Source organism: Brachyhypopomus gauderio, chromosome 15, assembly GCF_052324685.1.
Source record: "Brachyhypopomus gauderio isolate BG-103 chromosome 15, BGAUD_0.2, whole genome shotgun sequence".
In the NCBI taxonomy this organism is placed as follows: domain Eukaryota; kingdom Metazoa; phylum Chordata; class Actinopteri; order Gymnotiformes; family Hypopomidae; genus Brachyhypopomus; species Brachyhypopomus gauderio.
The window spans coordinates 17,525,631-17,539,976 of record NC_135225.1 but is presented as its reverse complement, the minus strand read 5'-3'; the positions used below and the strand labels follow the sequence as shown (position 1 = coordinate 17,539,976).

Sequence of the window (14,346 nt, the reverse complement as noted above, 5' to 3'; positions counted from 1 at the left end):
TTGTCTAGATCTTCACTCATATGTGAATCTCTGCAGTACCGTGGAGCACACACCCGTTAACACACATTCCCTCCCAATCCAAGCATAGAAACACCAACTGGGTGAAGATGTCATGATAAGTGAAAGTAAAGGACAAAACACTAAAGTCAGTTCAACAACAACAGGCACAACAGCCTTCCAGGTAATCCATGAAATCCAGGTAATGGTTAAGCCTCGACTAAATCATAACATCAATATACAGTCGAACATGTTTAAAAAAAAACAGGCACAAAATGTTTGTGAGATGAACCCAGCAGACATGGTGTGCTCGAGACAGACCTGACCTGTTCACCAGACCTATGTTCACCAGACCTGTTCACCAGACCTGTTCACCAGATCTGTTCACCTGACCTGTTCACCAGACCTGTTCACCAGAACTGTGCACCAGACCTGTTCAACTGACCTGTTCACCTGACTTGTTCACCTGACCTGTTCACTGGACCTATGTTCACCAGTTCTGTTCACCAGAACTGTACACCAGACCTGTTCACCAGACCTGTTCAACTGACATGTTCAACTGACCTGTTCACCAGACCTGTTCACCAGACCTGTTTACCAATTCTGTTCACCTGACCTGTTCACCATACCTGTTCACCAGACCTGTTCACCAGATCTGTTCACCAGACCTTTTCACCAGTGCTTACAGTTTGGTTAATTAAATATTATCCTCTAGATACTATTTTTGCACAAAATTCTGAATACAAGAAAATTGAGTTCAAACCGAGTTTAGTTTCAGAATAAACCTTTTTGTAGGTGTGAATCTTCTACGAGACCTATTGGAACAGCCAGAAATTGAAATGAATTTAAATTGAATTTGAATTAGCAGTAAACTATAAATTCAGAGGTCAGTCTGTGGTGATAAGACCACATGTTCCAGTGAAGCTTCACCCTACTTCAGTCATTCGTAGATATGCTGGGAACATCAACAGAAAGGATGCCAAGGGGATTCAGAGCTAAACTAATGAAGCCCAACAGTCTAGGATGACATAACATGTGGATGAAGAAGAAAGACTTCAGTTCAGTCAAACAAGGATGATATGCTCACAATAAATAACCTGTGAATTGGTTGTATGCAATTGTGTAGACAACATCACACTGTACCTCATTAGTGTTCATGTGGCTATTTGCCAGTGGAAGACTTGTTACCAGGCAGAACAAATAACCAGACACCAGTGCCCTTACCGAGTTAGCTGAGGTGAAACTACCATCTCAGAAAACTTCCATGGGTGAAAAGACACAGAAAACATTGACGCTGAGGGCACAGTAACTGTCAAAAGTCGCTGTTTGTTTTTGTAATGTTAATAATATCACTAGCAGCTTATAAGAAAAAGTGAGAGTTCCCAGTGACTTGGGGGTTATTTTCCAGTTAAACAAGACTTTACACAACAGTAACAAGAAAATAACTCAAAACAATAAATCAGATCTGTGTCGTTTCCTCAGAGTGGCGTAGACTGCCGGACGCCATAGGATGACGCTGAATCTCAAGTTCCACCTCCAAGACCCCACCCGCTCCATGAGCTACACGACTGAAAACAAATGTAACAATTTGTTAGAGGCATTCCTTCCATTACAGTGTTACAGGTAGTCACATCGTCATTATTACTATTTTACTCACGGGAGCTTACTGTGGTGTCTGTGTTATTTAGGCCTATATATCATGTAAGCAATAAGGACATTTTTGAAAGTGTTACTACTATATGTCATCAGCCAGCTCAAAAACTCAGCGGTTGTGAAAGAGCCCTGGAAGTAAAAGGTCCTGATTGGTCTACATGAAATGACATTTTTTTGGCACACGTGATTTTTCAGTTGGGAAACATTTTCTTATTCTATTATAACTATGGTAGATAATGACTCAGTTATATTTTTTTTATAACAAATTTTTATTAGTGGAAAAGCACATCATCAGTTTTTATACATAGTTACACGAGTCCCACTCTTTTTCAATACTTACATAAGACAAAAACAAGCAATGACTCAGTTATATTGACACAAGCAATGCTGGGTAGTCAGCGACTTCCATGAGTTAGAAACAAAGATGGTGGCACAGACCTGCTCTGTGTTCCTGCATTCGTCTCTCAGGCTCTTGAGTGTCTCCTCCAACACCTCCACCTGTTGTAGCACTTTTGGGTGGAGGAAGGGAAGTAGTTCAGCACATTCGTAAGTACCATCACGACTACAGGCAGAGCTGTGTGTGTGTGTGTGTGTGTGTGTGTGTGTGTGTGTGTGTGTGTGTGTGTGTGCGCGTGTGTGTGCGTGTATGTATGTGTGTGTGTGTATGTGTGTGTGTATGTGTGTGTGTGTGTGTGTGTGTGTGTGTGTATGTGTGTGTGTGTGTGTGTGTGTGTGTGTGTGTGTGTGTGTGCGTGTTTCACTGTAGTAGGACACTTAATGGGAGTTCAGGACCACTCCAGGCAGACCATGTAGGGCCTATATTGTAGGCCATGAAAGGGTATAACAATGCTTCCCTGAACTGACTGTACAGATCAAAAATGTGTGTGTGTGTGTGTGTGTGTGTGTGTGTGTGTGTGTGTGTGTGTGTGTGTGTGTGTGTGTGTGTGTGTGTGTGTGTGTGTGTGTGTGTGGAGGCTCTCACCTTCCTCGGGTGATCATGTAACTCTGCAGGCCTGGCTCTCTATGCATCCCCTTCCTCCTCTGAATTCAGCATTTTTTTCTGTACCAGAGCCAATTCAGTGCTAACCCAAATTCTAATACTCAAGCAGCAACAAGGCAAACGTCCACAAGAGGGCAGGAGAGAGCTGAGTCTAACCCAAATTCTAATGCGAATTCTGATGCATAGTATGGGCATCTTACCGTTTCTGCCAACACACTCCTGTACTGTTCACATTCTGCCTGTAGTGTGCTCTGATTTTCTTCTGTCTCACTTAGTGCCACTAGCAACTCCTAATAAAAAAGGTCACACTAACTCAAACAGCAACAAGGCAAACGTCCACAAGAGGGCAGGAGAGAGCTGCACCGCAGACAGATTTTCTTAATGCCACTTTGCATTGTTGGGATTCCTGGTGCCAGTTCCTGTGCTCTCTCTGAAAACGCTTGCAACCATCTAACCAACATGAAAGAAAACTAAGTAAAGAACATTTATGTGTAAAGAACATTTTAAATCTACTGATCCATTAAACTGTACACCATACAATTACAGCAATTAGCTGACACCTTTATCCAGTGATGTAGGACTATAGACTCACATCAGTCCTGCTCTTCGCCGATTCCACCCCCTCGGTCAGATGCTGTATCTTTTGTTGCCAGGTTGTATCAAGCCTTTCTTTCTCATTAAGGCTGAAAGAACCAGACTCTTTAAACCACATCATTGGTAGAGTCAAAAGCTCTAAAGGATCAGAAAACGTGAAATATTTACATATGTAAATGGGACTCGTGTGTTACCAAGCTGAACGGTTGAAGTGAACAGAATAACACACCTGTTCTGGACATCTGCCAGGACGCTGCGGCATTCAGCTCCTGAAAGAAAACCCATTCATACATGAACATGAGCACCACCCCCACCCCACAGAGAAACAGTGCACACTGATTGTATTAGATAAACCTAGTCTGTGGTAGTACGGTTGTCATACATTATACACTCTGGTCTAAGCTGTAATGCACCACTGTGGTACTCTGAAGTCAGCTGAGTCACTGCAGCTGAGACTTGGACACATATTGGTCTCTTTCGTTAGTGTCCTGGTTTTGACCAGGATGTAGGTGTTAGCTGGATGTTTTAAACACTCCTTAACACTGTAAATACTGTTGATACAAAAAACATATTCACAGCATTAGATTTTAACCAGAAATATTGATGTATTTACTTGTGTGTCACAATACACACCCTGGGAATCAAATGAAAGTCCAGACCTTTGCACTAATTAAAATCTAGAAAAGTGATTCTTCATTCAGTTCTCTCTGGTTTAGTTTCCTCATTTTACATCATTTGCATCTAAATTTCTCAATGACAAGCTATCATCACTTTAATAATACTAATAACTAATAATATTTAGCGTCTTCATGTTTCTGTGGAGTTGTTCTATTACACTTTACATTTGGTCCATGTGTAAGCACATTTCAAAAAGGGCAGAAAGGGACACAGCCAGATAGCTTCTTCAGATATGTAAGCGTCTAACTTACTGTTAAGTTACTGTAACTGTGTGAGTCTTCACCGCATGCACATGCGCTACATATAGATCAAATAAAATATACCAGGGCCTCTCTGACTCATTCTGACAAAGAAAGTACAGACTTTTATGGGAACAAAAAACCACATAGATTGCAGTGCCACAGTCTTATTTATTATTATTTATCTTGCTTGAATTTACTATTTTTATTTTTCATACCTGTGATTGAATTTCAAACACATTACAGGAAAAGCCACAGAGCAAATATGAGAGGACACAAGGAGTATGACGGTTGTTTGATGTTATTATGCATCGTTTAACTGCATACACACATTTCTGTCTTTCATTCTACCATTATGCCTTGCAGTATACAATACACCACACACTGACATGCTCACCAACACCCAGAGTCTGTCCTATTCACTCATATGGGAGGTTGCTGTAAGTAGTATTTATAACACAAAGCCATTCGCACCATAGCACGCACGACCCCAGGACCATAGCATGACCCTAGGATTTTCAGCCCTTCAGTCAGTAAGTAAAGTATCCATATAGAGCTCACATAAATAGAATGACACATGCAATTATCTTCAATGTAGAAGTTCTTAACAGAATTAGCAAACATGGAAAACAGTGATGGATGTGGGTGTAGCTGAAATGGAGGTGGTAAGAGTTAAATGTGATCACAGGAACTGAGAGGGAGGAACTAGGGACACTTTATTAAGGTCGTACTTCCGCGTACAGCCAGGTCAAACAAAAGACTATAGAAAAAAAAAACAGCCATAAGATAAGAATCATCTCCCAACAACCCAACACTTTCTTCTCTCGTGGAAAAACAGTTTGTGTTTTTAGGTGTAAAGGAACCGTTTATTCTAAAGCACCCATTTTAGGAAAAGCATTTTTTCCATACATTTATTTCAATACAACCAACGAAGAGGACAGAAACAGATCAACGTAGTCTACAGTGTTCACATCCATCCTTGTATATGTTGCAAAAGAACGTCCCTGATGGGTGGTGCTTCTCCATACTGGATCCAAGCACCACCTGGAAGTCAGGTTTGTCCACAGGAAATCAGTCTCCCTATAGACAACCAACCCAGAGCAATTTAGTTAGAAACGTGGTTATGGCTGACCGAGGACGACCGAGTCACAACACTCACCAAACATGTCATTTCAATATATTATTGACAGCATTTAAAACTGTATGTACAGATGTTTTAGATTTTCTGTAGTGTAAAGGTGTCTGTGCAGCGTCTGAATTATCATCAGTAGAGTAAAATAAAACAGTATAGCTAAAAAAAACTAAGAACAACTTGTAAACAAATCACTGGAGACTCAGTGTGTCAGGTTTGGAAAACAGGACTTATTTAATGCCATTATTACAAGTTGGGATTCTTCTACAAAACTGAAGACTTCACAGGAAAATTCAAACTTGACTCCATTAGAAAATACATTCAGTTATCAAAATGTCCACTTATATTCAAAAACCTGAACTCAAAAATAACTGAGAAGTACTTTTAATAGTTCAATAGTGCTTTTACAAAACAGTAACTCAGAGTCCCTGTGCCAGACGGATATTTGGTCCACTTTTAATGTCATGCAGTTGGTTAAGTATCATCAGTATCTATTGCAAATTAAATTAAGGGCTAGCTGGCGTTAACGTTAGGGGCTAGCTGGCGTTAACGTTAATGTATGCAAACATGATACCCTGAACATTATTTAAGTCAGTTAAAGTTATATAAACACAGAACACTGGAATTCTGCTCTGAACTTGGCTGACCAGCAAGTGCTTATAAAACATGAATATTTAGAGATCTGAAAAAATTAAATGAAAGCTGAAGGAACATACTGTAAAACTATTGTGTTATATCTGATTCTGCAAAAAAGATCTTCTGGCACTTTATTGTTATATTTTAACAACTGTAAACATTCTGGGCACATTGTTGGTTTGTCCCATTTGTAGCTTTTTCGTTAATCAGTTCTGGCTCATGAATGCAAGAGGCGAGACGCAGGAGAAACCCAGAGAGGGGCGGGGGCCAGGCGGAAGGGCTTGAGAGGGGAGGAGAGTTGTTTATTAGCACTGAAACGTAGCGAGAACAGCAGGTACCGCCCCGCTCCCGGACACGACCGCATCTCGGGGTCACACTGCCGGGAGCTCTCGCAGCAGTTTTAAGGCACAGAGGAAGAGATAAGAGTAAGACAGAGGAAGACACGCAGCCCTGTAAACGTGGACGACACACGTCGTTTAGGCCACTCGAGTGGTTATGGAAGAGCAAGAGAGCTTGAAGTGTTCCTGCATTTTGCCCTTAAGCAGGTGGGCAGTCGTGATCGTGGGTCAGTTGGTCTGGAGCACCTCGATGCAGCCCTGCAGCAGGGACATGTTGCTCTAGGAGGGGAGGGAGAACAAAATGAATGGGGTGGCACTAAAACTAACAGGTACCTGTGTACAGACACACACACACACACACACACACACACACACACACACACACACACACACACACACACACACACACACACCTTAGCATGCTTTATCTCCAGTTCAGCCATTTCTATCAGGTTCTTCCTGAAGGCCATGACACGTCTGCCCTTAAAGCTCGTGAGCTCTGCAACACAAACAAATCTGTGAAATAAACAGTCATTGTGGTGAGGATTGGCAGAGCGGTGCCTCCAGAAACACACCCTTCTTGCCAGACTCGGAGAGCTTTTCGAACTTCCGCAAACACTGCTGTTGCTGCTCTTCCGCCTGGCTGACGTCTTTGGTCTTCAGACGCGCCTTGTCCAGGGCCTTGTTGGCATTCTCGTAGTCGGCAAGGGCCCGCGCGCGCCGATATAAAAGGTCCTGCCGGAACACACACACTATGGTTCCACACACTAGAACTGCTCAGTGAGTTAAACCAATCACTGTGTTAGCACTGGTTAATAATTAATAATCTAATAATCTTATCTAATAAAGGCGACAAGTCCCACATGACTGCAGGTTCTCACCTTCGCAGCCTGGATGTCTCTCATGTAGTATCTCAACAGCTCAGTGAGTTTCAACTCCTGATCAGATGCTACCCTGGACTCCACTTTCTACACACAGACACACACACACACACACACACACACACACACATTACATGCCTTGCTTAAATACAGGCTCAGAGTCAAAGGGTTACCATATCCAGGAAAACTCACCCTCAGCTTCTCTAGCAGTTCAGCAAGCTTCTCCAAATGTCTGTGAGGAGAGTAATCACACAGAACAAGGTTCCTGTGACTCGGAGTTCTACACTAATGTCTGCCATCTGAAACTTGATGTGGAATTTATAAATATTTACACAACAGTTAAATGAATCAAAAGAATCGTAAGTGAGATGCCACATTGTTAGATGTAGACGTAATACATCACTCAAAATAAAAGAGAAAGTGCTGAAAGCATTATAGCGCCCTCTGCTGGTCTGATACCAAGACAGCCAAATTAACTTTGCTACAATGTTACAATGTCTCACTCTCCAGGAATGAGCATAACCCTGATGGCACACAACACAGAAAACAGCTCTGAATTCCCACATCAGAACATTTGAGCTGGGTGAAAACTCACGGAGACGTCACTCCCTTACTGAGAAACTACCACAGACACAAGATGGGAAGTATGAGCAGGAATAGCACAGGTTTCTGTTACCAGTGCTGATCATGAGCCGTTTTATGTCTCAACACAACAAGCTCAAGGCATTAGTACAGTACAAAATGGGTGCAGTTACACTGCAGTACAACAGCATAAACACACATCCCTCAGGAGACTGTGATAATGTCCTCTAGAGCAATGCCGTTATGGTCAGTATAAAGGCACGGATTTGGAAAGCTAAAAGAAACAAAAAGCAGTATCACCAGTGTTTCCCACTCTGAGGCAATCTCAATCTTTATTAGGCAATAGTGGAATTCTCTGGTTTTAAAGTGATTGTGGAGTGCTGAATCTTCTGGAGGCTGTGTGGGTTTAATTCAGCAAATCACACATGAAAGGAGGAGTCAACAGGGTGACCTCTGAGAAAAGCTCGCAAGACTGTGGTCTATGAATTCAAGTGAGCAGGGTGAGCCCTATGTGGACATGTGACATCGTATCCTGAATATAATTACAGTTCCACACTGGTGGAATAGCCAGACTTCCTGAGACCGCACAAGTCTGCTGCAACTCACTGGACTTGAAACAAGACACGGGGTTTGGTATTAGGACCACACATTACCCTGCGACAGCAACACCAACCTGGCGTTCAGATACTCACTTTTTCAAAGGTTCATTGTCATCCGCAGCGATGGTCATCAGTGTCGCAGAAATATGAATGTAGTCATCGGCAACATCTAGGAGATAAGAAAATTAAGTTCCCGCGAGACATGGAGCGGCGGCTCCATTACCAGAACCAGGAAACGCCAGCAGGAAAAGGTTAAAGCTGAAAACAGCTACACAGCCTATAAAGAGATGAAAAAACTCCAATATGGTTCATGTCTACATGATCTCGTTTTGATTCAAAATTAGACCGAACAGTCCAAAATTCTCTGCCTCCCTTCGACATGCAAAACAGTCATAGCAGTGTCGAAGAGGATCAACTAGAGCCACATGTCACTGTGCATGATCTCAACACATTTATCCAGCAAACTCCATTAAAGCATTGATGTCCATCTGCACCAGTATAGAGAGTATCTGGCCTTTCTCCAACGAGATCAAAAAGCATCCTAACATGACTCTGAGGATTTTGTCACACGTGTTTGTGGGATGGGAGCCGTGACGGGGCACGTGAGTGGCGTACTTTTGTGCGAGCGTGTCATTTTCTCGGCTTTGGCAGTGGCGTCCTTGATCTTGCCAAAATAGTCGAGGAGAAACGTCTTCTCCTGCTCAAAGAAGTCATCCACCTCCTGCAAACCAAAGCAATTCCAGCATTACTCTACATCAGTCGTTATAGTGAACACATGGCTGTATAAAGGGGTGAGACAGTGTGAAAATGTGAAAAGGTGCGTACTGCCCCAGCTGGCGTGGGCCAATATTCAGTGTGTTTGGTGATCAACCGGTTTACACTGTGTGCTTTCCAGAAAGACTGCAACGGTGTTCTGGATCACTCCAGCGTTGTAATACCTTCACTCCTGAGATGAGGACTTCATCAGCGGTCTTCACCATGTTCTTGAAGAAGCCACCAAACATTTCTTTGGCATTTTTTCTTCTCACACTGAGCTAGAGGACCAATCGGAGGAGGAGAAGCAACCAAAGGTCAAAGGTCAGTTAGAAAATGGGTCACCATAATCAACATAGAACATATTAATGCTGTTTGATCTGTACTAAACAGGATGTGGTTTGGGGTCACAGTCTTCCTGTGTGTGTGTGTTTGTGTGTGTGTGTGTGTGTGTCCTCTCTGTTCATCCTACCAACGTTGCAGCTTTACAGGACATTCCCGTGCCCCTGGCCCCATGTGTATGTTTCTCTTCTCTGCCCTAAAGAAGAGGTAAATGATACGGAGTGCAGAAAACTCACATCCTGGTCATACTCCAGGAATATCTGGAAGTTCCTGTCCTTGCTGAAGACTGGATGAGATGAGAGTCGCTGGAGGAAGACTTCATGTACTTGCACAGTCTTCTTAAACACAGCCAAGTACTCCCTGAACAGGGACAGAGGGAGGCATAGAAAGGTCAGAGGTCACACCTCCTCTAGCTCCAGAGCCACACGGAGACGGCCACGCTGCAGCTCTGGACTCACGCCTCCAGTTCCTGCTTCATTTTGGCGTATTCATCCTTGGTCATGGCGGCTTCTCCTTCGCCGAGTTTCTGCATCTTCTCCCGGGGACTCTCAAAGTCGGGTTTGGGAGGAGTGGGGGGGATCTAGATGGGCGACAACAGACAGTGTGAAAACGTGGAGCTGGATGGGCGGGGACATCTGAGGGGCGGGGACATCTGATGGGCGGAGACATCTGAGGGGCAGCACGGTGAGGCCGTCTCTCACGTAAAAGGTAGAGGGAGAGGAAACCCATTCCAGGGCCTGGTCTGAATGAGGACAGTGGTCTGGGGCTTCCTGCTGGTCTCTCCACAACCTCTCTCCCCATTGACCCACAGCTACCAGCACTTGACTATTAACCACCTCACAATTTTACGCATTCAAACTATAAAAGCACAGTGAGAAATTCCAACGTTGTACATTAACATGTTAACAAACACTGACAAATTCTGCTGGATCCATGTAGATCCATGCATGCGGTTGCTGACCAAAGGGCCCCAATTAATGGTGTCAGTTTCAAGGGCTCTGAATGCTGCCCCATAGGCCCCTGCTGGAAACAGGCTCTCAGAAGGCTGCTGTCTACAGCACGTGTTAGATAACACTGATCTGGAGCGACTGGGTTTCACCTTTATGTCAAGACACTAGATCCCAGCTTTCCTTATCTAATATGTATCTGGGTAGCAGGTACAGAAACACTGTAGACTCAGCTCCCAATGTGCCAAGATCACGAGCTTCATTACAGGACAACGGACTGCACAGAACTCTATGGAATAACTTCACTACACAGATTTGCTTAGAATCTCTATACACAATAAAATTTTTTCTATTTTGATCAGCCACCAGCTGAATTTTGAAAGCAGAAGACAAACTGTCCAATGACCAACCAGGAATTCAACATGTACAGTTTTTCAACAGCCATGTCTGGAGACACAGATCTTAAAAATACCCCTGTAGAAGGGCACAGTGATCTGCTATGTGGCCTGCTATGCAGAGACAGCTTGACAATAGGACAATGTAGTCTCCACATTGGCTCAGTGCGTCTACAATAGCCTATCTATCCACCCAAGTTGTGTATTTGTTGAGTTCGAGCACTGTGAGAGGAACTCACTATAAGGCCAGCATAATCCTCGGTTTCCACAAGCGTGTCGTGGAGCCAGATGAAGTCCTCATGTTGCCGTGAGACAGAAAAATCTGTCTTCTGGAAGGAGTTTAGTGTAGTCTAAAAATCATACAGGGCACATGAGTTAGTATAATAAGATTTAACTTGCAAATTGTATGTGGAAGAACAAAAACAAGCAAATACTGCAGAATTTTATTGATGTTGACACGTACCTTGGTATGGACTGTAAATTTGACCTTGTCACGTTCACAGAGCGCATCAGGAATGTCAATGAAGAGAGGGGTGTCATTGTTGAGGTCCACGGACACAGACCGCAGCTGCAGAAACCAAGAAGACAGAAGTTCTCTTTCCCCTGTACCACAACAGGTGCTTTGGTAGAAACAAAAATCGAGTTTCACACAACAGTCCGGAGGAGAAGGACTGGCTGTGAATATGAGGAGTTAGCTCTGGTTCTCCATGTACGCGTCAACATAAAATAACAAAACAGAAGATAAAACACAACACCGCACACAATATCCGTCGTTCTGGAGTTCTGCCCACTGGATCTCTGAAGGCCTCTGTCACTGCTACCGCTCCCTGTTCCCAGGGCTGTAAAGCAGCACATGTGACAGCATGTTCTAGCATGAATGCGCCTGCAACGAAGATTTCTAGAGGAGGGAAGCCTTCCGACCTCCACGCAGCCTTCCGACGTCCACGCAGCCATCCTCACCCAGTATTACGACTCCACACATCTCACACATTTACAAACGAAAGGCCTGCACCAACACCTGACCTTGGACTGATTACAGAGCTGTCAGGCTCATTATGGACTGCATTTCACTGAAAGAATAATTGCAAACCAGGCAACAAGCTAATTTGTTTAGCTTAACAAAAGGATTTGTTTATATCAATTTTTTTGCCATTTCAGAAAAAAACATACTAGAAAATACAGTAAAGTAACAAGCGGCCCATTTAGCCTAGAGCTTTTGAATTTGTTTTGAAATAACTGACTGGATGAATCATATTACTAGAATAAACTGTGCTATTCAGAAAAAAAAGGAGAACACTATTGTTAATGTTTTTCTAAATCCACTCCTTTTTACACATGACTTATATGTATACAAGTAATTATATGTAAATAAATGTGTAGGCATATATTTAAGGTACGTCTTACAGGTACGTGACAGCAAGCAGCCCCTACTGGCATCTCACTGGAAGGACGTACTCACACCAAAACAAGGCAGCCCGTGCAGACGCCCTTGAAGTGGTAATTTCGGGTGCTTTTATCAGGAACAGCCCAAGCGTGTCTATTTGAGATTACAGACAACTCAACTGCTTATAAATTTCCCTTAAAAGAATCAAGTGGACCAAGTTAAACTTGTAGCCGATCCGCTACATTTGGGAAATGAAGCACATTGCACTGGAGTTTTGGCCAAATTCTCACCACGTTCTGGGATCTCTGGGTTCCTGTTCCTGCAGCTGTACAGGAACTACAGACTTCAGTGTGTAACTTCAGTTGTAGTGAAAAGTGAATGAGACTTCAGAAGTAATTGTGTTGACTGACATATGAGCATTTAGTAAGCATATACTACACAAAAAACAGAACAAAAGAAAAAGTTGAACCATCTTTGAGTATTTAGATCGATCGATTTAAAATCCCTAGTCCAGATTTCCCATGCTGTCACAGAACCACTCCAAACCCTAGTCCAGAGCAGGGGACAAACACTCACAGCTCCACCGAAGTTTAGACCCAAACCAAACAGATCAGGAACACCTACTAGGAGGAAACAGCTTTAGTCTGGCTTACATCTGCTCAAGCAGTTCTGGACAACAGCAGTGCAGAGTCAGCTTAAAGAGATGAACCGAGAGAAAAATAATCCACACAGGAAACAGGAAACTCTCAGATAAGTGCTCTTTCTTGCTCCAACTTCTCTTTTGTATTTTTAAGCAACAATGGATTTCTAGGCTATTTAAATGCACCAAAGCTTTAGGAAATATCTCCTTACAATTTATGTTTGAACTGATCAGATCTACTATTCACAGACAAGACTTTAGGTGACAAATACCAAACTACTTTTTAAAAATCCAAAACACATCTCTGCCCACGCCAGCCACAAACGCACAGAAGAATCCTTACAGTATTCCAAACTACTGTGTCTACATTATGTCTACATAATGACATGGAGAGAATAACTGTTTTTCTACAGGATACCGTAACAGAAATAAATTTCATTCATTAAAAAACACTTTATCATTACTTATAAATAGTTGTCACATTTGTCGATGCAAGTTTTGAAAAGGAAAAAAACAAAGGCAGAAAAACAGAACAGAATGCCATAACACGCGATTTGATGCATGTTTGAAAATATTTATTTAACTTTTAATCTCAACACTTCTAGAACTTCTGGATACCTGTAATTCCACCAACATCTCACGGCCTTCACCCTGACAGAGGCCTTGATTAGCACAACCCAGACGACACGGTAGAAGCTCAGTGTACAGGAACCAAGATCAACAGCATGGTGATATAACAGCGTGTGTGTAACCCGGACCTCGCGGGTCATGAACAGATGCAGCACCAGAAACCTCCAGAACCGACTCTGCACAGACAGTCTGTGCACCCTTCAACCTTCTCACCGACGTTAGGATCATGTGTTACATCTCGCACGTTTGTGGAGCAGGAGCCCTGCTGAAACACCACCTGCTGCACCGCAGGGTCACTGCGTTCAGGTGGAGAACTCTGAAGTTTTGACAGCCGTGAGATAAAAATAAATAAATAAGCAAACTACGGGAAGACACAAGCGGGTCAGCCATGTTATTGATTACCGCACAGCTCCAGCCATGCGAGCTACACTCCTCTCTTAAAACAGCGACACTCCTTTCACTAATCAGCTAGATGTAAGTGGTCGGTAGCTAAAACTTCTGCAGTTAACGGACATTTTAACGTGGCTACTGCCACCCGACCGGGTCGGACGTCCAGCTGCGGGGCAGCCGCGCGGTTTGCGTTGGTACGAGCGAGTTTGCGCCACATTTTCGCATAAACCCCGAATAAAGACGAAGGTCGTCAGAAACACTCACTTTGTCCCTGTCGCTGTCCTGCGAGACGGAGGTCATGATAGTTATACTTCGGGTTTATGTGCTCTGGGTGTGCGGTTAAATGTTAGAAACTTGGTTGACTGCAGGTACCAAGCTGGTACTTTTTTCTGTCGTCACCAAAAAGGAGGAGGGAGTAGGGTGGGGTAACGCCCGCCACTCACCGAGACTGGACCTTGTTCTGGGCCTTTTAAATATGATGGGATATTATTATAATCCAGCTTCTCTTTTGTTTTCCTGCAAAGCTACAGGTTACG

At 43.3% G+C, this 14,346-nt stretch overlaps 1 protein-coding gene across 2 annotated transcripts; it reads right to left on the bottom strand.

Annotated features, from left to right (window-relative positions):
• Positions 1–5,503: 5,503 nt before the first annotated feature.
• snx5 (sorting nexin 5) lies at positions 5,504–14,235 on the bottom strand. Of its 2 annotated transcripts, none has more exons than XM_076974031.1 (13): positions 14,075–14,235; positions 11,230–11,334; positions 11,006–11,116; positions 9,883–10,004; positions 9,661–9,784; positions 9,268–9,363; positions 8,945–9,050; positions 8,423–8,498; positions 7,341–7,380; positions 7,149–7,235; positions 6,843–7,002; positions 6,681–6,766; positions 5,504–6,546 (listed from the first exon to the last, which is right to left on the bottom strand). In XM_076974031.1, exons 1-13 carry the CDS (start codon positions 14,108–14,110, stop codon positions 6,496–6,498), a joined length of 1,200 nt encoding a protein of 399 aa, XP_076830146.1. In that variant the 5' UTR covers positions 14,111–14,235; the 3' UTR covers positions 5,504–6,495. The 2 variants fall into 2 exon arrangements, with proteins under 2 accessions (XP_076830146.1, XP_076830147.1); XM_076974032.1 differs by lacking the exon at positions 14,075–14,235 and adding an exon at positions 12,171–12,794.
• Between the last annotated feature and the right edge of the window lie 111 nt (positions 14,236–14,346).

Bases quoted from the DNA above. Each gene is read 5' to 3' on its own strand.
- snx5 (XM_076974031.1), bottom strand. From the start codon at position 14,110: ATGACCTCCGTCTCGCAGGACAGCGACAGGGACAAA. The intron at 8,499-8,944 runs GTACGCCACTCA...CTTATCTCCTAG, and splicing joins AATGACACGCTCGCACAAAA to ATGTTGCCGATGACTACATT. The intron at 6,767-6,842 runs GTGTGTTTCTGG...TTTGTGTTGCAG, and splicing joins CTCCGAGTCTGGCAAGAAGG to AGCTCACGAGCTTTAAGGGC.